The sequence below is a fragment of the Equus caballus genome, chromosome 23 (assembly GCF_041296265.1).
Source record: "Equus caballus isolate H_3958 breed thoroughbred chromosome 23, TB-T2T, whole genome shotgun sequence".
In the NCBI taxonomy this organism is placed as follows: Eukaryota; Metazoa; Chordata; class Mammalia; order Perissodactyla; family Equidae; genus Equus; species Equus caballus.
Window position 1 is genome coordinate 38,581,907 of NC_091706.1, and position 27,712 is coordinate 38,609,618.

At 41.6% G+C, this 27,712-nt stretch overlaps 1 protein-coding gene across 3 annotated transcripts in view; it reads right to left on the reverse strand.

The window, feature by feature from the left end:
* Positions 1–27,712, reverse strand: part of GLIS3 (GLIS family zinc finger 3) — a 446,896-nt gene that overhangs the window by 40,966 nt on the left and 378,218 nt on the right. For all 3 annotated transcript variants that reach the window (XM_005604984.4, XM_001491923.6, XM_070248275.1), the window contains 2 exons: positions 26,916–27,057; positions 7,079–7,247 (listed from right to left, as the gene is read on the reverse strand). In XM_005604984.4, the coding sequence (XP_005605041.1) occupies positions 7,079–7,247; positions 26,916–27,057 (311 nt within the window). The remainder of the gene's footprint in view (positions 1–7,078; positions 7,248–26,915; positions 27,058–27,712) is intronic.

Consider the following 27,712-nt stretch of genomic DNA (forward strand, 5'->3'; position numbering starts at 1 on the left):
TGGATGACAGGATAGAGAGGCATCTGGAATGTATGCCAGAGTCACCAGGGAACATTTATAGGCCAAATAAACAAATTCTTGTCTTCAAGGAAAAGCCCAAACTCCTCAAGGTAGTTCATAAGGCTCCTCCCGCATTTATACATGAAGCTCCACCCTCGCTCACGCTCTCTCCTCTTAGCTTTTGCACACACCCATGTCGCCTGTTTGGGTTGTACACACCTTCAGCTTTCAGGGAGACATTTCTTCTTCTATTCCTCTCTCCCCAGTTTTGCTTTAGGTGCTCTTTCTGTGTGACTCCACAGCCCCTGTGGCACCCTTTCAGAACATCCTAAGTTATGACTGCCTATTGACCTGGTTGTCTCTCAATAGACTAGACACTTGAGAGAGGGCAGGGTCCTGTCAGGCTTGTTGACCTCAGCGTCTACCATATTGCCTCGTACACAAATAACAGCTGAGTGAATGATTCAATAATGAATGAACCCCAATGCTAGAACAGATTCTGAACAACTTGAATATTTTATCGATGCTTACGATTTTAGCCATTATTGTACATATACTGAGATAAAGAAGAGAGAGGAAAGATTATGTGGAGTGTGTATATGTGCGTGTATGTGTGTAAGGTTGTGAAAAAGCTGAGTAAGTGAAGACATCAATGTCCCTGTCTGTTCAGAAAGTCCTGGGGCGGGAAGGACAGCAAAGCAGTGAGCCTAGTTTTGAGCTGTTCAGATACTACAGATACAAATAAGAGAGAATGGTGGGTATTAGGCTTCCAGTATTTGAGAGCACAGGAAAGCAATGTAGGAAACCCCAGCAATGGATGACGGCAAAGGACTCCTAGTAATGTGTGTGTGCGCGTGAATGTATGCAGCGTGCGAATGTATGTAGTAGAGCAACTATGTATTGTATCGGAGTATGCAGGTTACATAAGATTGTGGGAACTTTTAGAATTGGGGCCACCACCCTCCAGACCAATGAATCAAGGGAATTAATCCTTGCTGGGAACCCCCAACTTGGACAGTGGGAGTTGGCAATGATCTCCTATTCCTACGCATTACCCTCCCTGGGTCTTTTCCCTTGTCAAACCCTCCTTAGCACCTACCACTGTGAAGGGCAGCACAAGGCACTCTGGAGGTTATGAGAAAACTTTAGGTTCCTGCTGTTAAAGAACTAACAATCCAATTAGCAAGGTGACATCTGGGAAATGATAAACAAATGAAACAGATAATAAGAGCCAAGGACATTAACAGAAGAACTTGTCTCTGTGAGCTGCAAGAGGCAAGGGGGATTTCTGGGTTGAGAACTAAGTCAATCTCCAGGTTAGGTAACATTTAGTCAAAAACAGAACACTAAGGGAAGATCCTTGTTGTTTCTTTAGGTAGAGAAAGATGCTGAATTAAGATGCAGAAACAAAGTCAGTGAGCAGTCTGGTTTGAGAGAGCTGAAGAACCCTACAGAATTGCAAAATTGTTAAATAGAAAGCAATCACTGTCTTTAACTCCTTAGCATCCAAGAAAGCTACACTATGTTCCCAATGCTGAATTAGAAAATGCTAACTGTTAAGACCAGCCCTGGTTACCCAAAAGCACAGAAAGACCACACATAAGTCAAAGTACCTAGAATTCTAGCAATGTCACATCTGATATGAATGGAAAACAGTAAGGCTTCCCAATACTCAAGATTCAAGAAATTGGCACTCCTTATTTGATGAAGGTGTTTTGACTACTTTCTCAGAAATAACTGTCCCTAACATTCTCTGCTGTTGATTCCTGTACTAGATTGTATTCTCCCAGGAGACCACATCCCTTCCTTGTTTTCAGTCTTCTCGGGCTCACAAGCTGGGCTCATAGGAGGCCCTTTACAAGTCATTCCTCTGTGTTCAGTCAACAAGTCTTCTTAAGTTCTATCACTTATACTACAAAGCACACCATGTTGGTGACTTTCTTCAGAATGAAGAGAGGTAGCTGGGGTGCTTGGACGAGATAAGTGACACAAAGCCAGCTGACTTATACTTGGGATTCCAAGATTTCTTCATCTCAAAAAGGGACTCTGATGCATATTTTTGTTTTTTCTGGTCTAACAGACATACTATGAAACCCAGTGAATTAACATTTCCAAAGACGCTGGGCTCCTCTTATGGGAAGGCACTGTCATAAAGTATCACTGGCTCGTTCAACACGACATAGTAAAACACCACTTCCCATAATAAGTCTAAATCAACATTAGGTGGTGTGGTGTGGTACTGCTTAAATCATTGAAATCATGTGTCGTTCAGATAATATTTCAAAATAAAAATGGAACCTCGTCAAGTTGAGAGAACTTGCATTTATTTTATTTTACGATGGTAAGGATCAAAGAACCTGATGCTAACTGGACAGATGTGGCCGACCTTTCCTGACTTCTGACTGTGACTCAGCCCATTTTATTAACGAGTTAAAGCTAAGTAAATGATGAATCAATGCCCCCAAAGCAGGAAAAAATGCCAGTCTCCCACTAAAAATCGCAAAGTGTGATAAACCTATTTCCGTTAAGAAAACTGCTGGAGTTTTTACTGGGGGATTTCCCAGGCAAACAGAGGCAAAGATATATAAACCAAAAACGGAAGGTAAGCACATTTCCTTTTAGTATTTTTATGCTGGACGCTAATGCAAACACAGTGAATAATTCAGGGCTGTTTCATGTCATCCTCCTCTCCAAACCTGATCGGAAGAGATAACCTTGCACATACTTGCCCATTCCAGTTGGGCTGGCCCAGGAATGGGGCACACATCCTGCGGGAAGGTGACAGCAGCAAGGGAAAGCCAAAAAAGTGAAATGTCTACCTCATCCGCCCAGCCACATAAAGTACTATTACCGTCCCCTTCCTCTCCATTTCCCCTTCCACGATTATTTACATTATCAACCACTGTAATCACTCAACATCCTCAAGCTTCCAAACCTGAATCTCTCATCCATGCCAAGCTTTGTCTGTCTTTATATTAGCAATGACAGCTACTGAGTGTCTGCTTCATGCCATGTAACATGCTACATGCTTTACCTACTTTGGTTCATTTAATCTTAATTCCCCATGAGATGCAAACTAAGGCACAAAAGAGCTAAGGAACACCACATCAACTATGAGGTGTTCCTGCCAAAACTGTTTACAATGAATCTGTTTAGGAGGAAACAATCAGACAAAGCCAAATGGTAGAATATTCTGCAAAATAAATGTCCTGAGTTCCTCAAACACTGTCAATGTCAGGAAAGACAATAATAATAATGACAATGACGATAATTTTTAAAACGCTGGGGAACTTCTTTAGATTCAAGAAGACTCAAAAGAAATGAGAATTGCGATCCTTATTAGATGCTGGATCATGGAAATAAAAGAAAAAAAATTATTCACACAACTGGGGAAATCTGGATATTGATCGTATATTAGATAATACTATATTGATGGCAAATTTCCTGAGTGTGATCGTTACATTGTGATTATGTAGGAGAATGTCCTTCTCAGGAGATCTCTACTGAATTAGGTTTAAATTAGGGTTAAAGTTCAATGATATTTGCAACTGTCTCTCAGATGGTTCAGAAACAACAGGAAAGCAAATAAAGGATCTCTCAAGTCAGAGAGAGGAAAAGATAAAGTGATAGACAGAAGGAGGCGAAATATTAACAAAGGGTAAATATGGGTGCAGGGTGTACACGTGTTGATTGTACTGTTCCTGGAGGTTTCTATATTTTAAAAACTTTCAAAAGAGGGCATTGAAAAAAAATTTTTTTAATAACACATAATGTTAAAAAAAAAAAAACCCACTCAAGCAAGTAGGAGCATCTAAGGAACACATTCAAACAACAAGCAACTGAGGGAGCTGAGATTCAAACATCAGGTGTCTGGTGGTTCTTTTTTACTCCAATAATGGCTACAATCTTTTTCTACATTTGTTCTTGTAAAGGCTATGTAGAAAAACAGGCCCTGGTGATCTAGATGTTAAGATTTGGTGCTTTCAGCGCTGCGGCCCCAACAGGAACCATATCACCCATCTATCAGTTGTCACACTGCGGTGGCTGCATGTTGCTGTGATGCTGAAAGCTATGCCACTGGTATTTCAAATATCAGCAGGGTCACCCATGGTGGACAGGTTTCAGTGGAGCTTCTGGACTAAGACAGACTAGGAAGAAGGACCTGGTCACCCACTTCCGAAGAAAGTGGCCATGAAAACCCCATGAATAGCAATGGAGCATTGTCTGATACAGGTGTGGAAGGGAGAGGATGGAGCGAGAGGATGGAGCAAGAAGACTGGGCAGAGTTCAGCTCTGCTGTATGCAGGATCACTAGCAGTCGGAATTGACCCAGCACTAACAACAAGAAAAATAAGACATGGCTTTTTTCCTATATTCTTGTAAAGAGTCATTATGACTACTGATAAGAAGATGAGATGAAGAAGAGGAGGTCCTGATTGATGGTTTTTTAGCTTCACTACCTTGTGGGGTATGATTCTCAGCCAGGCAGAATGAAATGAGATGATAAAAAACCCATGGCTGGGGGCTGGCCCTGTGGCCGAGTGGTTAAGTTCGCGCACTCCACTGCAGGCAGCCCAGTGTTTCATTGGTTCGAATCCTGGGCGCGTACATGGCACTGTTCATCAAACCATGCTGAGGCAGCGTCCCACATGCCACAACTAGAAGGACCCATAACGAAGAATATACAACTATGTACCGGGGGGCTTTGGAGAGAAAAAGGAAAAAATAAAATCTTTAAAAAAAAAAAAAAAGCCCATGGCTGATATCATTTAAAACCCAACTGGAAACTAAATAAAATGCTACAATGAATAAGCTCATCTTAACTCATAGGAATACATCCAATAACTGGCAAGACTGCTTGTCCCCAGTGCCTGCAAACTTAATAGATGGTTATCATTTGCACTGCTGTGCTGACGGATCCTGTGGAAGGAGGCTAATAATTATTTACATTTACCATGTACATAGAACTGTTAAAATAAATCTGACATCCTCTGATCCATACTTCTAACTGTCCATCAGAACATCCACATGGATCTTTTACAACCACCCCAAACTCAAAACCCTAAAGTCCGTTTATTATTGTTCCTTCTTTCCCACCCTTCTCTCTACTAAACACTCTTTTTTCCGCTGTTAATGGCACAGTTTTGCATCTTGGTGTCTAGGGGTGAAACTCAGGAATGAATTTTGGCCCCTCTTCTTTACTCCACATATATATTAATAATTAGCAATTGTCTCCTAATTGATAGCCCTTGAATAAATGCTCCGTCCTTACTGCTTTGCCTTGGTTCAAGTCCTCATATTGCCTACAAGGACTCCTACAATAACCTCCTTATTTTCCCTACCTCTCATCCCTGCTTCCAGCCTTACTTACTCCACCATCTTGTCACCTGAGTTCTTTCTTTATAATGACAATCTGATGTGTTTCTCTCCTAATAAAGAGTCTATAATGGTTCTTTGCTTCCAAGAGGATAAGGGGTAAATTCCTTAGCATAAATACATGGTTCCACATGAACCAACCCACTCTTACCAGACTTCATCAGCCATATACACTCTGGATGATGCCACCTCAACTACTGAGACCTGTATCCTTGCCCCTCCTTATGTCTTGCATGCATTCCTCTTGCTGCCTTGGATATTGTTCCCCATTTATCCATCTGGAAAAGGCTTAGTCCTCCTTCAATGCCTGGATTGCTCTGTCTTTCCTTCCCTCCCTGAGGCAGAGTTAGGGACATCCTCTTTGGGCTCCTATGGCATCTCTATTACATCATTTATCCAAACAGCATTACTATACTTTGTTTACATGTCTATCCTCACCATTAAATCCTATAAGAGCAGGACCATGTTTTAATAATCTGGGTCCCTAGCACCAGGCACAACATCCAACACATAGCAGATACTCAACAGGTGTTTATTAAATGAATGGAGGTATTAATAAATAAAGGGGTAGGCATAAGTAAAAAAATATATGGTTTGTCAGACTTAAAAACACATATTAAAAAACTTATAGAGGGGCCGGCCAGTGGCTGAGTGGATAAAGTTCTGCACACTCTGCTTCGGTGGCCAGGGTTTGCAGGTTCAGATCCTTGAGGCGGACCTACTCCACTCATCAGCCATGCTGTGGAGGCATCCCACATACGAAATAGAGGAAGATTGGCACAGATGTTAGCTCAGGGCAAATTTTCCTCAAGCAAAAAAAAAAAAAAAAAGAGGAAGACTGGCAAGGGATGTTAGCTCAGGGCAAATCTTTCTCACCAACCTCCCCCCTCTACAAAAACCCCTCATAGATCAGGCTAACAACGATGAAACCACAGGTTGCTGTCGAAATCCAAGATTCAAAACTTTTATTCCTGCTGCCTATTCAAGCTGCTGCCTATTATTCTGTCCAACAAACACCCACTACTCCAGGATTTCACAGGGGTCCCCAGAAAAACTTTCCTCCCTGTGGATGTCTGGGAGTAACCCCTAACTAGGTCAACTCAGGGCAAATGACAAGTGGAGAGAAGAACAAGAGGAGTGGCATGCTGTTCACATCACTGGAGGGTTGGGCAGTCAAAGACAGGGACGGAAGTAACAAAAGTTAAAAATTTTCTCCCAGAGACACTTTATGAGGGTGGTATCAACATAAAGCATTCAGTGAACAGCCTCTTTCTGGTCGTGCATATAAAATCCCGTGCCCTTTTATGCTACACTCTCGAGCTAACACTACTGATCTATGTGCAGAAGGCACCATTTCACATCTGGAAAGCCTTTCAACCTGTAGGGATATTACCTTAAAACTGAGTCCCTGAAACAAACTGAGGAAGGGTGGGAAAGACAGGTGCATTCTGATGCATTTTCCCAGCATCAGATACTTCAGGTGGCTATTGCCAATATCTGTGAATTTTTTCACCATGGAAAATAAAACAGATAATGAGATATTTGATCCACGTGCTTTGTGTATGTACTTTTAAAATGTCACCTTTAGGTAACTCAACCCACCAATGGATTATTAATAAAATTCAGCAACTGTCAAAGCACTTCTCCGTGGAGGGAGTTTTGGCGGCGACACCTATTAGAAGAGAGAGACAGATGGCCTTACCTCTCAGCTCCCGCATCCACAGCTGTGAGTGGAGGTAACTGGGAGGAGGGGTTGTGAGGGCTCCCCTGTACATTATGTCCCGGAGAAGGGTGACTGACAGGATGTGGGGGCGGCACGGCCCCGGCAGCTGTTCCACTTCGGCTTGAATGATTGCTGGAGAAAATGGAAGCTGAAATCAAGGGAGAAACAAGCATCAGGCTGCACCCCAAATGAAGGCCACATTTTTTAAATCAAAGGCTGACAGCAAGCATATTTTAGGGGCTTGTTTGTTTTCCTCTTGGTGGTTTTAAGGGAACAGTTCTCCCCTTATTGGATAGACACAGCTTTTGTTTTCACAGTGGAACGTTTTCAGGTTCCCTGGCTAATGAGCTTTACTGCTGCCTGAGGAGCTCACGATGGGCTCACTCCAGGCTGACATTCACGGTTTGTCTCAGCGCTGCTTTGCCCGGCCAGTTCCCTGTCTGGACACTGTATAATTAGTCAATCTTGTAATGTTTGCATCTGGGCAAAGGTCTCTGTATTAGCGCTTTTCAGTCATGGGGGATGAGAGTCAGGTAACAGAATCTTCGGTCTGCTGACCCAGAAGGGCACAACATAGGCCTTCTTCCTTTTCCCATCACTGCAGCGAGCCACTGTGGGTCAGGCTGGCGTCTCTCTCTGTCACTGCTAAATCAATGTGATGAGAATGGAGCTTCCCCTGATCTTAGCACCAGCACAGGATCCTACACCCTTTTAACTTCAGAGTCTAACCGACCCAGGGCATTTCCCTGATGGTGTGATGGATGGCGGACTTGGTCTTGGTCAAAACTGAGGCCTCTTCCCACACCACAAAACATGAAAAGAGGGCCTCGAATGCAGCTCCAGATCTTCCCCCTCTCTTGCCTATTACGACACAGAGAGTGAGTCACAGCCTCATTCGTAGGGGCAGCCTAGCTTTTGAGAATTGACCTCAAACTTAAATATGTGCCCATTTAGATCAGCTAATTGGTACGATGTCACGGAAGAAACTGGGGCTTGTCACTTTCAGAGTCTATCACTATCAGAGAGGCTCGCTCAGTGTCTGGGACCTACTCAGCAGACATCTCATTATGCTGCAATCATACCAACATCATTATGCTGACTCTCTTTAACTTCCTTCTCTATACAAAGCTCTACTGAGCTTTATACCCATCTCTGTTCTTTTGAACTTACTCTACTGATATCAAAGAATAAATGGATTTAAAAAAAATAAAAGAAATCAGATTCAGGATTAAGAAAAAGAAGCCATACAATCAAAGAGATTTGAGGGTTTAAAAGTTCAGGGAACTGTATTTTTAGACTAGTACCACTTTTCTGCAACCTCTCCAGGATAGAATTAATACCCCAGATGACCCAGCCCCCAAAAGCTTAATCCAATGGAACAAGAGTTCAAGTACTTAAAGGAATACGTGAACAGGCAGAATTACCATCTTCCTGCTCAAAAAGCCACTGACAAGGGTGTGATGTGATTTGAAGGGTTTATTTCTGGTAAGTCAGCATTGTGTCAGGTTAACTCTTGTCCTCAGCAGCCTGCATCCTCCACAGCCCTCCAAGTCATGAAGAGGTGGTGAGAAGAAAACGCTTACCAGCTCAAAAAGGCAATGCAGAGCTTCTGTTGTGTGTCAGCCTCCAGAAAAGTTGCACATTTGCAAACTCGCTAGAGTCACCTTATGAATCACTACCCTCATTTATGCTCAGCTTGCTCAGGCAACCACAATTCCGCTTGTATTCCAAATAATAATTTTACCCACGGGAGAAGGCTGTTTGGATTGACTGTGGCAATAGTTTCAATACTGGTGTTTGTCAGCATGGAGCTGGGTGTTTTATATACTATTCTAAAAACTAATGGAATAATAAGAAGTCACAGAGACACTGTGGAAACACAGCTAATTTTTTTATCTGCCTTAGTGTAGAAACATGAGCTCTCCTATTTGTTGTGTTGTAGTTGCTGAATGCACCCATCACTTATTATCCCCTGGAGGTACTTTTGTATGTACATATGTGTGTGTGTTTATCACAGAGGAAGTGCTGCCCCTGCTGTTTATGACCCCACAGGCAACAGGGAAAGTTGGTGTGCACACTCTGCTCTATTCGATGGTTCAAAAGAAAATTTGGTGTTTCCCAGAAGTCTACATTAGCTATATTAGCCACATTTTTGCATTAACTGCAGTGAAATAGGCTGGGAAATTTGATATTGTTTGCAGCCTGCTGCACACTGAAAGCTAGGCCTGGTTAAGGGCCTCTCCTTCATCTCAAATAATAGCCAGGACCAACCATCCATCATCCATCTATCCATCTGTCCATCCATTCATCCTCCAATCATTATTTTTTAACGCAATATTCATTAAGTGCCTACAACACGCTAGTCACTCTACTATATGTGGGTCCCTGCCCTTGAGGAGGCTACAGTTTAGTGAGGGGAACAGATCTCTATATATCAATCCTACCAAAATACAGAGACTTACTAGTGTAGAGCATCGAACAGTGTTCAAAGGGCTTTAACACATTATTTTATTTGTGGCCCCAAAATATTCCCTAAGCGCTGACCAAACCAGATAACTGATCACACCTCCAACACATCATAACAATTTATGCTACTGTGCTTTGACTGTGATGACCTCTACCTTTCTCTAATTATTTTAACATTTTTGCTCTATGGGCACAGTTACTTGTGTTCTTCTCATTCCTCTCTTAGCAGCCAATTGTTCTACAAATATTTATGGAGCACCTACCACGTGGCAGACACTGAGCTAAGTCCTGGAAGAGACTAGAAAACAAGACATTCTTGGTGTCTACTATCTCCAACAGCATCATTCACGTTTGTTTGTTGAACAAAGACAAACACAATTTAAATGCCAACGGAGTCCATCTAAGGCTCAGTGAGTATGACAGGGACAGAATGGAACATTTACCCACCAACTCCTGTTCCCCACTGGTCAAGGATTGACTCAGAGTGCCAATTCTCTCATACTTCCAAGTAGGCACATGTACCAGAGTAGATAAAAGTTCTCACAGATGCCCAACACCAGGGCGTCAGAGAAGCCCGAGGGCAGAAATCCAGAGGCAGAAGGTGCATTTGAGGGGAGGTGCTGCCCGGTTATGCTGGTGCAACTGGTTGCCACAAAGCAATGGCTGCTGGTAGGAATAGATGGTGGAGAGGATGTGAGGTATAAGGGTGGGGTATAAGCGGTCTATGGTACAGGGTTGAAATCTCAGAAACATGCCCTCCCCCTGTGCTGAGGTCTAGTGTTACCTGCAACAGTCAAACACACACCTACTGCTTTTCCTTCCACTGCTATACTTGGTGAATGGCACCGGAACAGGCAGTGGCCCTTTGTCTAGGGGCCCCATGAGAATATGAAAGAGAGGGCTTTAGGTTCAATTTAAAGTTTGAATTTGGAAAACATACTGGACAGTTTCTTACATAGGGTGTAAGAAATCACCTCTCGGCAAAATGAGGCCTGTGATTTGCCTCTATTTTCTAACAGATGGGATGAGAATTAGAGGACAAACTCTATTCTGGTGAGATAACCTAGTAGAAGCTTATAACTCAGGGCTACACAGAGAGCTCTGCATGCAGTGTTCAAGGCAAAATTGCTAGTTGTGGATGTTGCCTGTGACCAATATAATGACCAGAGATTTAGAGGAAGCAACAACAGACACAAACATGGCTTTCCAACATTCATCCGACCCCTGTCTCGTATACTCTTCTAATAAAATGGACAAAACTCTGGAGTCAGGTAGCTGTGACTTCAGTAGGACTGCCCTTGGCTTCTACCAAAGATCCACATTTCTCAGAAATTGCCCCTATGGCACAGGAAATGCCTCTCCTACTTACACTAACTTCTAGGAACTTCCACCTATATCACAGTCATACATCCAGGATTCCACCTTACTTACTATAGTCTAAAAATATTCTTTTATTCATTCATTTATCCAAACACAATTTTCCAGCCTCTACTCTGTAACAACTATGTGCTGCTCTCTTAATGTTCAAAGTCTGAATACCTGCTGGCTTCACACAGACCTGCCCACCATAACACATGCTTCCAGACAAATGCTCAGGCTTTGCCAAGCGATTTTTTAACCTCAGGAAGAAAATCTCCATGTTAGAGTGCAATTGTAAGGTCATTCATAAAAGGAAAACTTTCCTTCCATACACACTCAAAATGATTTTCCAAATCCAACCAATGGGGCATACAATGAGGCCTATCAATCAAAGCATATGGAGGAGAACCAATCCCTCCAGAATCCAGGGCAATATTAACAAAACTGTTGTGATCAAATCAACCGGCACATACAGGCTGCCCACAGGGGCAGCCTTCATTGTCTGGTGTAACCTCGGGGGTCAGTGCTGCTTTCAAGGCTGGAAGAGGCTTTTAGGTGAACCTCAAGACGGCGCTGATGACTGGCAGCTGGAACAACTGATTAGGCACGGCAGAGGAACATATTGGAAATTCTTATTGCTTTTGTGATTAAGAGGTGGTGGACTCCCAAAGGAAATAAAAGCCTGGCCTTGAGATGAATTTGTGAGCCCTGCCTTCAGCAGAGGACCAAGAGCTGGCCTCCCTGCTGCTTTGGGCTTTCTCTGTGGGGTTTGGTTTACTGCTGTCCTCCACCCCATCTCCTGTACAAGTAGGTGGGGGTGACTCAGTTGGGCTTTATAGTTTTCCCAAAGCAGCATCTGTTCATCTATGTGGTCTCCAGATGCCATCTCACCAGCTATCGGGACCCAGGCATCCTAGGCTGGTGCCTTTAACTAGCTCAGGTTAATCTGGGTTAACAGACAGTGCTCTCTCTAGCCAAATGAAAACGGTTAATCTGTATTTCTAATGGATATGGACAGGGCACCCTTGGGGATAATTCAGCTGTCACATATTCATCACTATGTGAATGGAGGGAGGCAAGGAGCATTAGTAACTTCCCCAAAATGAAGTCTACTTGTCTCAGGCCACCCCCAGAGCCAAGGAAGGCCACTGTAAACACTCCTTGGTAACTACGTTTTCATCATTTTAGAGGGCAGGGAGGAAGACCTCCCTTGCCAGGCTGAGGTATATTAAAAACAGCCAACGGAGGGAATATTCCAGTTCAAACCTGAATGCAGCTGGAGTCCTACTTCTCAAGCTTTAACTTGCAAACAAATCACCAAGGTAAAATTTCGATTCTGATCCACTAGGTCTTGGAGGCAGGGAGTGCTGAGATTGTGAACTTCCATCAGACTCTCGAAGTCCGTGGTGCAGCTGGTCTGGGGACCCCACTTTGAGCAGTAGATGCTGGACTATATATATCTCAGCCGCATTTCATCTTCTTGCTGCCCCATCCCTCAGAATTGTAGCTGCCATTTACTGAGTACTTTGCAAACTTTTCCCCAGTTTACTGATGAGCAGGTTGAGGCCTAATCGGGTTCCTGAATAGGTTACCTGGCCGTGGTCATGCGGCTGGTAAGTAGTGGAGCTGGAATTCAAACCTAGGAAGCCTGATTTCAGATCACATGACCTTAACCACCATACTATATGGCCTTCCAAAGGCAGGATGGATTGAAGGAAAGTCATAAGAGTGTTGATACTGTATCAGAACCCCTGTTCTCTCCACTTGCAAAGGCAGCTTGGAGTCACTGGACACTGCTCCCCACCACACATAATGCACACGGGTAGCTTTAACCACCAAAATGCTGGTTAGGATGCAAAAGGTACATTCCCATTTCTGTTTCTACCTATCCTAAAAGCACCGAAGTGAGCTCAGCATGGATGAGAGAAATTTTCCAGCTCTGAAAATTAATTCAGGCAAGAAACTAACTGAATTATTTGGTTTAGAAAACAAACAGCAGTAGGAAATGTGCTTTTTCCCAAATAGAGATTTCAGATGTTTGTCAGGGGCCTATTGATCCACTGACGGGAAAGAAGAAAGGCAAGGAAGGGTTATTCACGACCGATCAGATATATGCACCTGTTACCACAAGTGAGCTGGACGTCGTGAGCTGAAAGGCCACTGCCTGTGTCAATAATGCATGAAGAAGGGATTTGCTGTGCAGTTCTGTAGCCACTGAGCTGTTAGAGCAAATCTGCCTTTGGAGTCATTTATGATTACTTGAAAAGCCATGGAGTCACTCTTCATAATGGGCCTGCTCTCATAGGAAAGGTGGAACCAGTCTTATCCATGGACTGTGAATTCATTTATAATGAGTACCTGAGTAATGTTGGGACCCTGAGAAATGACACTAATGCTTGGTGGATGGCACACAGGAAGAGGTGTGGACTCACCATTTGTTTCCTGGGCAGTATGTCCAGGGTCTGGGCACAGAGGGGTAAGCTAATCAATGAAACCAGGTTAAGTCAGCTTTCAGTGAGATATTAAAAAGAGTTAGAGGCCCCACGCAGATGGTGAGCTCAGTCTTGGCTCTGTCTCCCCTCCTCAACTTTCCCCTACCAGGAGAAATTTGAACCTGGGAAGGATTCAGGAAACAGTTGAACTGCAATAAAAATTGTGGCTCCTTCCGTCTCACTAGAAATTGAGCACTCAAGAGAGATATCAGGGGGCCGGCCCCGTAGCTGAGTGGTTAAGTTTGTGCGCTCCGCTTCGGAGGCCCAGGGTTCGGATCCTGGGCGCGGACATGGCATGGCTCATTAGGCCATGCTGAGGTAGCATCCCACATGCCACAACTAGAAGGACCCACAAGCCACAACTAGAAGGACCCACAACTAAAATATACAACTATGTACTGGGGGGAGAAAAAAGCAGGGGGAAAGAAAAGAGAGCTATCAGGGTGGTTATTAAGAGAACAAAGTGCATGCACTGGGAGTTGGATGGACCTAGGTTTGAATTACCAATTACTAGCAATGTGTCCTGAGCAAGTCACTTAAGGTAAACTCAGTTTCTTCATCTTAAATAAAGATAATGCCTCACAGGATGGTGAGGGGGATTATATCATATATAGAAAACACTTAGCATAGTGCCTGGACCCTGGTTAAGTACTCCATAAGCCACTGTTGCTATTCTTTGGCTATTTACATTATTGTAACCATTACTAATACTAATAGGATGGGGAAGACAAAGGCATATGTTACTCCAGAATGGCAATCTCCAATAAAGTATGGCCTCTTACTGAAGATGCACATAAATATAAACAGTGGACTAGGGTCATTTTAAAATGCAGAAGACTGTATACATCATATTCTCTAATAATGAGCATTTTTTTGTTCAATTTTTCTAGTGCAAGTTATTATAAAGCCTTCAGGGCCTGCAAAAGAATCCTCATAGGGTTAAAATGTTGTACTTCATTTTACGTGAGTAATATACACCTTTGAGTTACAACCCATAATGTGTTTCAGTTTAAAAGATAACAAGTCATTTTCATGCATGACTGCACTTCATTAAGGAGCGAAAATGGGCTGTTACTAAAATGTCAACACAATTGTCCCTCTTGAAGCTTAGTTTATCTTGAAGCATTTTTACATTTCAGCACTTCTTTTTGTTTGTTTCTCTAAGAGTGTAAAGATCCAGCCATGGTTAATTTTCAGAATTCAAAAAAGACTCCCCTTCAGTCATTCTGAGGAAAATGACCAATACTGGGGGTAACTGGAGTTTTGGTCCCCAATAGTGAAAATTTAGGCCTCACTACCCTCTGTGGTTTTTTGCATTTCACCCTGGAGCAATTTAATGGCACTGTCATTCAGTGAAGAAACGCTCTCACAAGCTGAATTCACAAACCAGAGAGTCTTATAAGAAGGAAAATGCCCCGTCAGGGTCACTCGTAAGGCTGCATTTGATAGCGAGGTTAACTGGAGCCCGGGAGGGATGCCTCAGCTAATCCTTGCCTTGTTGCCTATTAGTAGAAGAGCCTAATTTCCCTTTCGTTTCCTCCTACTGTCTGGGCACTTTTCCCCTTCCCTCTCCAACAGGAAGTGCATCATTCCACATTCCACCCATATTAGGAAAAAGTAGCTTCTTAAGGGTTTGCACAGTCATCTCTCTAATCTTTCCCTTCTCCTTGAGGCATGAATAATTTTAATATTGCCAATCCCTAAAAATCTATTCTTTCTGCCTGTCTTTTTTTCTCTCACTTTGTGGTGTAGAGTATCATTATCCAGCAGCCCTGATAAGAGGATAATGAAACAAACCTTTCTCAACCGGATTGGGTGGTTGTCAGACTAAAATGACACCACCCGTACATCCTTGACATGCTACCCCGAGCTAATTGATGGTGAACAATGGTAACTGTCACCTGTGCACTAAGACAAAGAAAACACACTCATGTCACCTGATGGGAGAGCTACCTGGCAACTGATAAACAAATGTGTTAGGGAGACATTCTATTAAGGTAAAAGAGAGTACATCTCTGAAGAGCATGCCTATTAACTTTGAGCTTAAGAGCGCTGCTGTTCAGTGGGGAACAGAAATAAATAAGGTAAAATGAGAATTTATTGATGTCTGGACAGTTACATGAATATTCAGGTTCTCTTACAAACAGATATTCCCACATGAGCTCCACACTTCCATGTAGGCTGCCCAATTACATTTTCACATCATACAGCCGGATTTATAGCCAGGGAAGACCGTATTAGTGTTTGAAAGAGGATACATGCTTACATGCCTTTCTGGAATACACTGCGATACAACGAGAAGATAATGGCTGATGTCATCCACATAAATGCCAAAAGTTACCATCAAACATTCTGAAATACCACATGTAATTAACTTCATGTTAGGAAAAGCTCTTGAAACAGCTGCATTTCAGAACAAAGACATTTTGTTACAAGTAGAATGGCATCCTCTGGCAGCTCCCTCAACTTCTCTGGGACCAACATTTCGTGCAACCCTCTTGGGTCTTTCCAGACAATGCATGACAACCTAACCCCAAATTTCATCTTATCTTCTTCACTCTACCTACTTGATCACTTACAGAAAGTTAGTTACACAGAAAGTCAGTAAAATAATTTGAGCAAGCAAACAATTCAGACTACCCTGTGGGAAATCCAGCGTTGACACTGTGTGTTATGTTATCCTCCAGGTTGGCAGAGTAGGAGGGCAGAAAGATGGAGCAGGTATGGCCAACCATTCCCAGAAGCTTTTCCAGGAATGCTCCTCATATCTTTCTTCAGAAATAAAATCTGATTTGGTCACAAGAACCAAAATTTTAGTAAAAATATTGGATTTAATTCCACATTATTCATCCTTTAGCTGTCTTCTACCTGTTCCATGTTGACTACAAAAGGTGTTTCCTCCTGTTCAGCTACTACTGAGACAACCCCACCCACTCCACCTTCATGTGACTTCTGAAAACATTTCACAGCAAAGGTTTCTTGGAAACAGCTTTTTGGCACAGACAGCCACTCCAAGTTTTAATGCAATATTTTTCTAGCCAACTCAATGGCTGATCTACCAACTCTGTTTGAATTCTCTCAGGAGACCTCTCTCTTCCCAGCTCTGTAACATGGAGTGACAAGAGCCCTTTTGGGGAACTGTGCTCTGTCTAGTGGGGAACCAAAGTCAGCGCTGACCACCAGCCCCGGGAAAAACTACCTAGATGGTGAAGCTGGTTTTGTTGTGACTGCAGGGAATCCCCTTCCCTCTTTTTTCACACTTTGCTCATGAACTGGATGCTCTTCCCATTTTGCCTTCAGGTTTTCAGTGTTAAACCTCCTAGTTTACTTTACTCTCAAGACAGACTCTGATAAGTCATCCCACGTTATCATGAATTTATGCTCATATACAACCTTTCTCAGGGACATTTATTTAAAGACTTTTCACTACCTGTGGAATGGAGGGTTCAGTCTTCGGTTGTATGAGTTTCATGTACCTTTGTTGCTGGTAGAAAATGTGTTTTGAGGAAGTAAGCAACTTTCCTGTTGGAATGTGACCAGATGGATTCCTAAAGCTTGATATTTCAACTTTTCGCTTTTTCGCTGGGCATTAATTTATATGTCTACAAGAGGCCTGGATTTTAGAAAACATAATTCTTGATATTCAAGGATTTGAGACTCTTTTCTTTTTAGGAAAAATAGACCTGGGTAGAATTAAACCATGACTGCCCCCTTCTGATTTCTATGCCAGCCCTGGGAGCTCATCATAACCAGAATCAAGCCCCGCTTTCTTCCAGCAGCTTCTTCCTAAGGGGGAGGCACATCAGTGAGGGCTTACACCCTTCCACCACAGCCCAAGCTGTCTCTGCAGATGTCTGCTTGCAATGTGATGACTTCAAGTGGTAATAATTTCATTTGAGGTTCCATAGAATGCCCGAGGGAGGCCAAGGAGTGCTGGGCAATGGGTGGTATAAGTGGTCTGGATCCCTTCAACTGAAATAGCTCTGCTGTGACCTGTTTTAAATATTGGGCCTTATCAAAATCTCTGCAAACCCACGGACTAGAAGACTACTAAAGTTATATGCTAAGTCTAAAATACTATGGGGATCAACAAAACCTGTATGTATTGGGAGACTTTAAAACAAAACTTGAGCAAATACATGAAAGCCATGAGCTTCCTTGATTTCACTCAGTCATTGATGAATGCCCCAGATGTAAGCATAAAGCAGTGGTTAGCAAACCTTTTCCATTTAGGGCCAGATAGTAAACATTTTAGGTTTTTCAGGCAAGAGGCAATGTCCTCAATTCTTTGAGCAACTGTTCTCACCTAAGGCTAACAGTCTTCTTTACATTTTACATTTAAAAATCTTAAAACCACCCTTATCTCTCAGGCCATGCAAAAACAAGAGGTAGGCGGACCAGACTTGGACCGTGGTGTAATAAATTATCTGTTGCATGTTAACTACTAAGAACCATCACAAAAACACTAGGGAACTGTTTTTGAAATATGGAAACTAAATTTGAGGTAAGCAAATAGTCAAAAATAGTTTTCTAGACACCTTGGAGTATTTTTTAAGATAAATGACATGGCCTGGAAGAGTCTATTTACAAAATCACACCAGGAGGGCCCAAGGCTATGCCTGAGCAAGGCCAACAATGGCTGTGTAAAACTGTGTTGGTTGAGGCCATCAATTCTATTTCTTCTTTCCACCACCTAGCTCACCCTCACAGACTCACTCTTGATTAAGTTCATTTTTCAACCAAGCACACTGGCACTCTGTATGACCAGCCTGAGTATACTTCTACTCTTCATGGCAACAGAAAAAACGTCTAATTTACTGATCTGAAAATGGGTTTTAGAATATGGGAGTACTGAGTTCTCATCTTGACTTGAATTCTTCTTGGAAGTAACACTTTATCTCAGGACAGCTATTTTTGAACTCCTAATAGTAGCAACCAGTACTAAAAGGAATGGATAGAAGGGGTTTCAGTCCCTGTCACAGACATTGATTTGGTTCATGAGTAAGTTGCTAAGCTTTTAAGCAAAGAGGAAGGAAAAAAAAGAAAGGAGCATCAGCAGAGCATCTACCAGCGGCAGGGTGTGTGCTGAACTCTTACATGTGATTTCATTTAATTCTCACAACAGTCCAGTGGAATCAGCATTCTCACCAGCATTTTATAAAAGAGGAAAAGTAACCTCTCCAAACTAAACATCTAGTGAGTGGAAAGGTAGGACTAGAGCTCAGCCCTAGCTCCACATTCTTTCTGCCGTAGCACACTGTATCTAAAGAACAAAGACAGACAAAAAACCCCCACTATTTTTGAATAGGAAACCCCAGTGCCCATCAAAACACAATTTTGACTTTGTGATTTGGGGGGCACTTGTATCCAAGTGATGGGTGTCTGATTCCAGTTTGGTTTTCTCTAGAAACCTACAGTAGATTTCTTTAAAAAATGTCATGTGAACTACTGGGCAAATTACTGAAATATAAAATGTAAAGAACTGTATTTTAGTTTTCTTTTATTCTACCAATGATGCTGATTAAATTTTTAATTTATTCAGGCTTCCATATTTTCTCCATTTCTTACAAAGTGGGAGTGGTGGGTAATTTGTGGCACCTGTTCCCTATCTGCTTTATGGAACTGTAACATGCATTTTTCTAGTATTTGGATAAAAACAACAATAATAATAACTATAGATGCTGAACACTTACTATGTGCTAGGCACTGTTCTAAGCACCCTCTCTGTCATTTAATCTAGCAACTGATCTCCGTAAGAGGGAAATAAATTTGAGTTAGAAGAAGAAGTAACATTTCCATTTGTAAATGTTCCATTTCAGCATGGATTGGCTATGCAGATGGCCAGAGGGACTGTACAAAACATGGTCAATAATATGATGTAAGAAAACGGACATTAAATACTGCCCATCCTTACTTTTGTATAGATATAACCCAAAACTGCCTTAGTACTTCAACATTATACACCCTAGATCATTACGTTACCGCAAAATCTCCTGGGGCAGTTGATGCATTGCATTTTTCACAAAGTGCATCCATTTCTTGGAAAACTGGATAAGCATCCCTGTGAACCAGCCTGAGGAGCAAACTCCTATGCATGCCAATGAGAGTTTATGCCCTTTTCTTTTGAATAGTGAATAGTTCACTTTCTACAGCCCATCTTAAAAGGTAGGAATAGGAGTTTCACTAAATCCCCAGAGAAATGTGCCAATGAAGATTATAAATCCTGACTTCTTAGGGTGTGGTTAGGTGTTAACAGACCTGTTAACAGAAATCAGAGCTGATGGACAGTCAGAGCAGAAGCCACACGTGAGCAGCTAAATTCACTAAGAGAGACCAGGACTGGAGTGCAACAAGCAAGGCCCAGATAGCAACTAGAAATGGTGTCATGAAAGTGAAGCTAGAGCAGACTTGAAGCCTAGGTAGGAAAACTAAGTTAAGAAGCCAAGGAGGTAGCTGGAACTTCTGATGAATCAATGCCTGCTGGTTAAGGCAGCATTAATGGTTCGAGTCATGGCCAGGGCACCTGAATGGGGCAGATCATTCTTTGGTAATATTGAGGAAGATACTACAAAAGCCAGTCTTTGAAGACAGTGCTGTTGGTTGTCTGGAATGAGTCACTTCCACAATACCCTCTTTATTCAGTGCTTGCAACACACTTTCTTATCACTGTTACCAGTAAAACATGACAAGTAATATCCAAGCTAATTCAGTGATGTCTTTCATTTTAGAGTTTTATGCTATTCTTACCACTTATTTTCAGTGCTCCATAAAAGCGTAAAAAATGAACTTTCACTGGGACTACAAACACCTGAAAACACCCACTTTCTTTTTTTTTCTTTATTCTTCACATTAAAGAGACATAACTACCTATTTCTCTCCCTCAGAAGGTAAATTCAGCTGACGCAGAAAGTCGGGACTTCAGACTCAGAAGTTTGGCTCATGCCCCCAGTCACATAAGCTATTAGCTCCCCATTCCAGAAGTTCTATCCTGAATTCTCCGTTTTGCCATTCGTCTGTTTCCTAAGTCCTGCTCAGGGTACACTTCAAAGTAGGTCCAACCTTTTCGTCTCACACCCCTTCTGAATGTCAGCAAAATAACATAAAATGAGGAAAAAGAGAAATAACAGCATAAAGGCAAAGAAGACTTTGCCCAGTGGGAATACAGCTCCAAGTGCCTAGCTTCACCACCTTTCTCTCCTCCTCCAGGCGGCTCTAGGAGGCATGGAATTGTTTTTGCTCACCCACAAAAATATTTTTACAGCAAAAACCTGTACATATTGTAAAACGGAATAAGTCAGCTTAATCTTGTGTGAAAAATTAACATGAGTACAAGGGAATAAGTGGATATGGAAAACTGAAGCACCAAATTAAGGACCTTGCAAACACATAACATTAACATTAGCTACATACAAACAAATGTGCCCTGCACTGGCTCGGAATCGGAATTTTAATTTTCTTCAGTTGAGTGGTTATAAGACCTCACTCAATCAAAATATGAGCAGTGCCGCTATTACACCGGTGTGGAAAGACAAGCTTAATGTTCATCTATAGATTTCCTATAGTGAGAAACAAAAATATATACCACATGGCAATCTTTTTCTTCGCTATTTGATTCCATTTTATTATCTTTGTAATGATTTAATTGTAAGTACTAGAGCCGTATTATTCTAGTTATCATTGTAAATATACAGGATATCAGGTATATCATTAAATTGCCTTTTGTGGACAGATTTCTATCACAATGTCTTCACGCTAAAATTTTTCTCTAATTTTTAAGTTATTTTTTAAAAAATTTCAGCTTTATTGAGGTTTAAGTGACACGTAAAATTGTAAGATATTTAAAATGTACATCATGATGGTTTGATATACATATACATTGTGAGAAGATTTCCCCCACCTAGTTAATTAGGCGCACTTCTTATTGTAACTGTCACCAGTCAAAATTCAGACCATGTTTTGCTAGAAGTCAGATTCTCACATTTTATGATGCAGAACAATGCTTTTCAAATTGTGTTCCCTGGACCAACAGCATCCAGTGTGATCTGAGAACTTTTTAGAAACACTTGGCAGAAATTCAAATTCTTGGGACTCAGAAATTCTGGAGATGGGGCCCAGCAATTTGTATTTTCATAAGCCTTCCAGGTGATTCAACGCACCCTAAAGGATTGGCTCAGGGCCAGGGAGGGCTAAATCTATAGGTTAAAGCTATCAATTCCTACAACAGAGAAGAATGAGGCTTGCTCCTACCCTCACTGATTCTCCAATCCATCTTGGCGGATAAACCACAGATGCAAGAGATGTTACAAGAACAATACATGATTTTGACAGCAGTTAAAGGCAACGTCAGAAGAGATACAACAAAGACGTGACTGCCAAACATTTCCCTTTGGATCCCTTCCATAACCTGAGCCTCCACCTCCTTGTGTCCACTGCCCATCAGTGTTCTGTCCTTTCTTCGTCTCTGCTGAAGTCTAAGTAAAGAAGAGCATGCAAAGATAATACAAATAATAACTATTGCATTTTTTATAATGCTCTATGCCTTCTTAAGGACTTTTATATAGGTCTCATGTTATTTGATCTTGACAATTCTCCTAAAAATTTAACCTACTGGGAAATTTGTGTGCCAATTTAACACACTCTAATAAAGTCCCTAAATTAACGACCACTTTTTGAGAGTAGACTATATGAGGCACTTTTATATAAAATTATTTCTAATCCTTACAACTGTGCAAGTTGTCCCAACATAGCAAATATACTCAACTTAAGAATGTAGAAAATGTATTAAAACATATACCATTAAAATTATATTAGCATAAAACTATTTCATGAAGTATGTTAAATCTTGTACGGATTTAATATGGTGCTATTTATTACCAAAAGTGATGGTATTGTAAAAAAGAAGTCTTCATTTCCCAGTAATGAAGGAGAAGGGAAGGAAATGACGCTATATGACTTCAAAAATTCCTGCTCTAAAAAAAGTCTTTATTTTCCTTCTACAATTCCCTATAATATCTGAACATAACATGTTATTTTTCCTGAAAAATCTAAGGTTACATATGTTCAAAATTGGGATAATTCAACAGGACTTGTAAGCTCTAAAACATGATAATTACTCTATAACCCAATAGAAATGGTACTGATAAAATTCCCTCATTCTTGCAGATTTCCTTGTTCCAGCGGCATTAGCTCCTCACTGGGTGGGTGGTTCCCGTGGGACTCAAATATCTCACCCACACTGGCCTCTATGATGTCTTCACGGCTAAGGCCATTTGCACAGGCCATGTTTTATCAAATCTACAGTACAGCTTTGGTTTGGAGGGAGTTGTAACTTTTGTGATCACCCATGGGACAGATCTTCTTCCACAGAGCATTCTTTGTTAGTGAATGGACGCTTTGCCAAGTCCAGGCACTGGTCCAGGCTGTTTATGATATTGTAGATTCACTAATTGTAGGCTTATCTGCTTCATTAGTTCATGGAGGGGGCTGACGAGAAGATCGACACAGGCATTAAGCCTTGAAAATGGCATTCACACCTTAATCTATTGGCTATGAAACACTTCTCCCTCAGATCATCAGATAAATCACCTACATTTACAGGCTGGCCTGTAGCACTATTTATCTGGGGCATAGAACCTCTGAACAAAAGGGCAGGAAACTGTAAGTGAGCCATCCTTGAGAATTGCTCATCTCTGCCCCAGCCTTCCTGTTAGATCACAAAATAGCTCTCAGGTTAGTTCAGGAGCAGACCTGGGGAGCCCCAGGATTTTCAGAATAGTAGACAAGTAAACACCTCAATTTAAAATCATCCTCAGCATGGCCTCAAGTGATATTTAGCTGCTTTAACTTGGGGCACTATTTCCTTCCACAGAAGTAAAAGTCTTTTTGGGCAATCCTTTCCAATCAAAATCTGTCTTATCAATCCCAAAAGTGTGTTTCAGTAAGAGAAGCCAACACTTTAGGAGACGCACAAGATTTGTATGTGTCAGAACTGCCATCTTCCTTCTTCATCTTAATGCTCTGAAAACTAGTCCTCTCTTGGAATCTTAAAAATCACTGTCTGATAGCCACTAAAAATTTCCATTTCAAAACCATGGCTTCATCAAACCATGAGTCCTCAATTGTGGTGGCTTCTAAAAAATCATCGTGTTTAATGCTAAACCGCTTTTGATCCTATGCCCATATGTACTCAGCAGGTTTCCATCAAAATATCTTTATGATAAATCAGTTTACTAGCATTCAAAGGTGTAAGTGCTTGACAATCATTAAACAAATATTTTTCTCGAGTTCATGTAACAGAATGTAAAGGGAACGACTCCAAGTACTTTTGCCATTTAGCCAAGTCTTAATCTTCGTCAAATTGCCTTAGCACTTCAGATTTTACAATTAACTAATTGATGAACAGTTTCCTTTTCTTTGGCGTTTTTCACTGTTTGGCTTCTTTCCATATATCTTTAGCGCAGGTTTGAAACCAGTGTGAACATGCACTCCTGGCAAGTGCATTTCTAGAACTATAAAAGAAAGGCTTAAAGTCTTTGTTTTTCCTCCTGCCTTGTTCTGCTCTGGGTTTGTTGCCTATTCAGTAAAACAGAAGACATAATCAATTAAAAAAAAAAAAAGCAAGAACAAAGAAAGTAAAATAGAACCCAAGGGAAGTAGGAAGAGAAAAAGAAGTGGGGAAATTAAACTTTCACAGTTACAAGTTAACTCGAGAAGTTAAATTCCAGGAACAAAGTTAAGCAAGGTGGCCACCTGCCTGTTTCAAATGTTCCCAGAGTCATAGAAAATGAGAGTCCATCTGAAGATGCTCTGTTGATGCTGTGGCAACCTAGGCTCCTCACCCAGTATGGCACCTCACCTGCCACAGCTAGAGGCTCAAAACTAAGAGCGCAAAATCTTTTTGAAGGTCAAATGCAGAAAAGAAAAAGCGTCATGAACAAAAAGAGGAATTCTGCTTGGAATGACAAAGCCATTTCAAACCAAACCTCTTAAAAACTACAATACTACAAGACACACAAAAACACACACCTGGTCAAATGTGACTCCTAAGTTTTGAAAATGAGCCATATGCTGTATGCTACATACAGCGAAGGTACTAATGTTTTCCATAGACATATCATGGATTCCCAAGCCCATTTCCAAGAGTTTTAAATGCAGTAAGACTAGCCCATCATCACAAACTATTCACATTGAATGTTGAGCCATTCTTCAATAGATTCTGGTTAGCTTTGACTCTTAACTGTTTGGTTCCGGGTCTTTAGTAAGATCACGGATTTATGGACTGAAGAAGTAGAGAAATGTTCTATAGACTGCTTTAAACAGATTGTTAATTTAATGTGCTAGAATAAATGTTCATATATCAAAAATTTGGCAAATCAAACCGACATTTGTGCAGACAAATCTAGCCATGCTTTTTCATGTATATATCTAATACAAAATATTTATGCACATTGATAACACTGGACATTGGCATATTTCATGTATACATATGTAGCTGTACTTGAAACCTCTGTAAGATTTGGTCAGCCCGTCAAATAAGTTTTTTTTGTGTGAGGAAGAAGACCCTGAGCTAACATCTGTTGCCAATCTTCCTCTTTTTTGCTTGAGGAAAATCGTTGCTGAGCTAACATCTGTGCCAATATCCCTCTATTTTATGTGGGATGCCACCCCAGCATGGCTTGACAAGTGGTGCTAGGTCCATGCCTGGGATCCAAACCTGTGAACCCTGGGCTGTCAAAATGGAGTGTGTGAACTTAACCTCTATACCACCGGGCTGGCCCCCTCAAATAAGTTTTAATCTCATTTCCTAGGGTCTCAAAAAGCAGAGGTCTTGTTTTCTCCAAGAGTAATACCCAAAGCAACTGATAAAAGGCCGCCAACACCAGGAGGACATTAAAATGTCTTGACAACTGACCCTCTGGAAATATTTGCTTACTGTCCTTTCCCCTGCATTTGGATCAAATGAGAACTGTCAAGTTTAAAAAGCTATACAGGGGGGCCAGCCCAGTGGCGCAGTGGTTAAGTGCACACGTTCTGCTTCGGTGGCTGGGGTTCACCGGTTCGGATCCTGGGTGCGGACATGGCACCGCTTGGCTCGCCATGCTGTGGTAGGCATCCCACATATAAAGTAGAGGAAGATGGGCACGGATGTTAGCTCAGGGCCAGTCTTCCTCAGAGAAAAAAAAAAAAGAGGAGGATTGGCAGCAGTTAGCTCAGGGCTAATCTTCCTTGGGGGAAAAAAAAAAGTTATACAGGGGCCCACCCAGTGGGCTAGTGGTTAAGTTCGTGCACTCTGCTTCAGTGGCCCAGGGTTTGCTGGTTTGGATCCTGGGTGCAGACCTAGCACTGCTTGTGAAGCCATGCTGAGTCAGTGTCCCACACAGAAGAACTAGAAGGACTCACAACTAGCATATACAATTATGTACTAGGGCTTTGGGGAGAAAAAAAAAAAAAAGAGGAAGATTGGCAACAGATGTTAGATCAGGGCCAATCTTCTTTACCAAAAAAAGCATACCTTTAAAAGAAAAAAGCAATCAGGCAAATTAAAAAAAACAGTTGTACAAGTTTCTCCCTTCTCCTGTTATGTATCAGTAAATTCTTAATTCTTTATGGCTTGTTAATACTTTTAAAAAGAAAAAAACAGTCTGCTGCCAAAGCCTGGCTCTGGAATCAGATGGGGGAGGGAGTGGGATCTGCAATCCACAGAACATAGAAAATTCCCATTGTCTGGAATGTGGAGCTGCTGGGACTTTCCCTTTCACATTCACAGCATGACAGCAAGAGCTTTCCACATGTGAGGATGATAACCAATTACGTTTGCACAAGTGCATCACCATCATAAAGAGTGGAAAATGCACAAAAATCCAGGCTAAGAAAGTAAATGAAAAAAATAACTTCCATTTCCATATTAATCCTTTCTTATTTTTCACCACATTCATGAAATTTTCCAAATGCAGACTCACCTATTATCCAAACCCAGGCAGAAGGAAGCTGGTCTGGGAGTGCCATCCCATCCTCCCCCACCCCATGGTTGACAAACATTAATGGTCATTCTTACAAGTTGGTTTACTGATGTGAAATTTTTCTTAGAGACCTAGGGCTTCCTTTTAAAATGCAAAGACAACAATGACTGTTCCATTAAGAAATCCACATGCACCCTGTTACCTGCTTAAGGGGGAAGCATTTCCTTTGAGTCTAAATCAAGTTAATAAATTTAAGATACCTTGGAGGGCTGGGTGCACTAAAGTTTTGGCAGAAGTCCAGAACTAAAAGAACTAATGCATTATTTTACTTTGTTTCTTTATGAGAAAAAACAGTCTGCTGCCAAACCCAGGTCAGGAATCAGACAGGGAGGAGGGAGGGGGATAACTTGCAGTTCATTGATAAAGCTAAACACAGGTGATCCTAGGAGAATTTTTCTCATGTGATCATTCCCTTTAACCAGAGCGAAGGGCCTAGAGAAGGGAAGTTGATGTGGCTGGGTCTGCTTTTGCCGTCATTACCTGAATAGAGGTCAGGCCCAGGCCCTGGGGAGCGTCCCACAACCCCGTCGGCAGCATCTCGTGGGGAAGTGGCTGGCTGCAGGGGCTGCACGGTGAGGCAATCCGTGAGCAGGTCAGGATGGAGCTCTGCACTGGACCGCAACTAAGAGAAGGAGAAAACAGAAGACAGATGGGAAAGGAAAGCTGTTCCTTGGAATACTTTCCTGGAAAGGCATTATGCCCTAAGGTTCAGTGCAATTCAACCCACAAGTATTTATCAAGCAGCAACTATGGTTCAGGCACTGGGCTTAAGAGAGTCAATAAAAGAGGGTGAGTTCTCCAGCCCTAAGCAGCCCTGGCAGGTGCTTCAGGAAAAATGTGGCCACAGGCGGTTTTGACTTCAGTCCTTGATATTTCCACTTCTGAGAACCAAACTTCCTGTTATATTTCCTCTTATTTGCTCTGTATCTTATCAGAACTTGTAGTGATAACAAAAACAAACTCAAGTATATTTAGTCCAGATTGGAAAGTGCTTTTAAAATACAGAGATACTACCATGAAAATATCTTGGAGATAATTAAGAAATGTTCATTAAGATTTGATACCTATAGATTTTACATGAGAGGAAATTTCAAAATATTACGGAGCATGATTAAAAGAAAAACCAATGTCATTAGCAGCAACAAAACCCCAACAGTAAGTTATATGAAAAAACAATTTACATCTCCATTTTATCACAATGACAAATCCTTTATATATTAAAGAATTACATGTAAAAAAATCAAGCCATAAAAATGTTAGAATAAAGTATAGGTGAA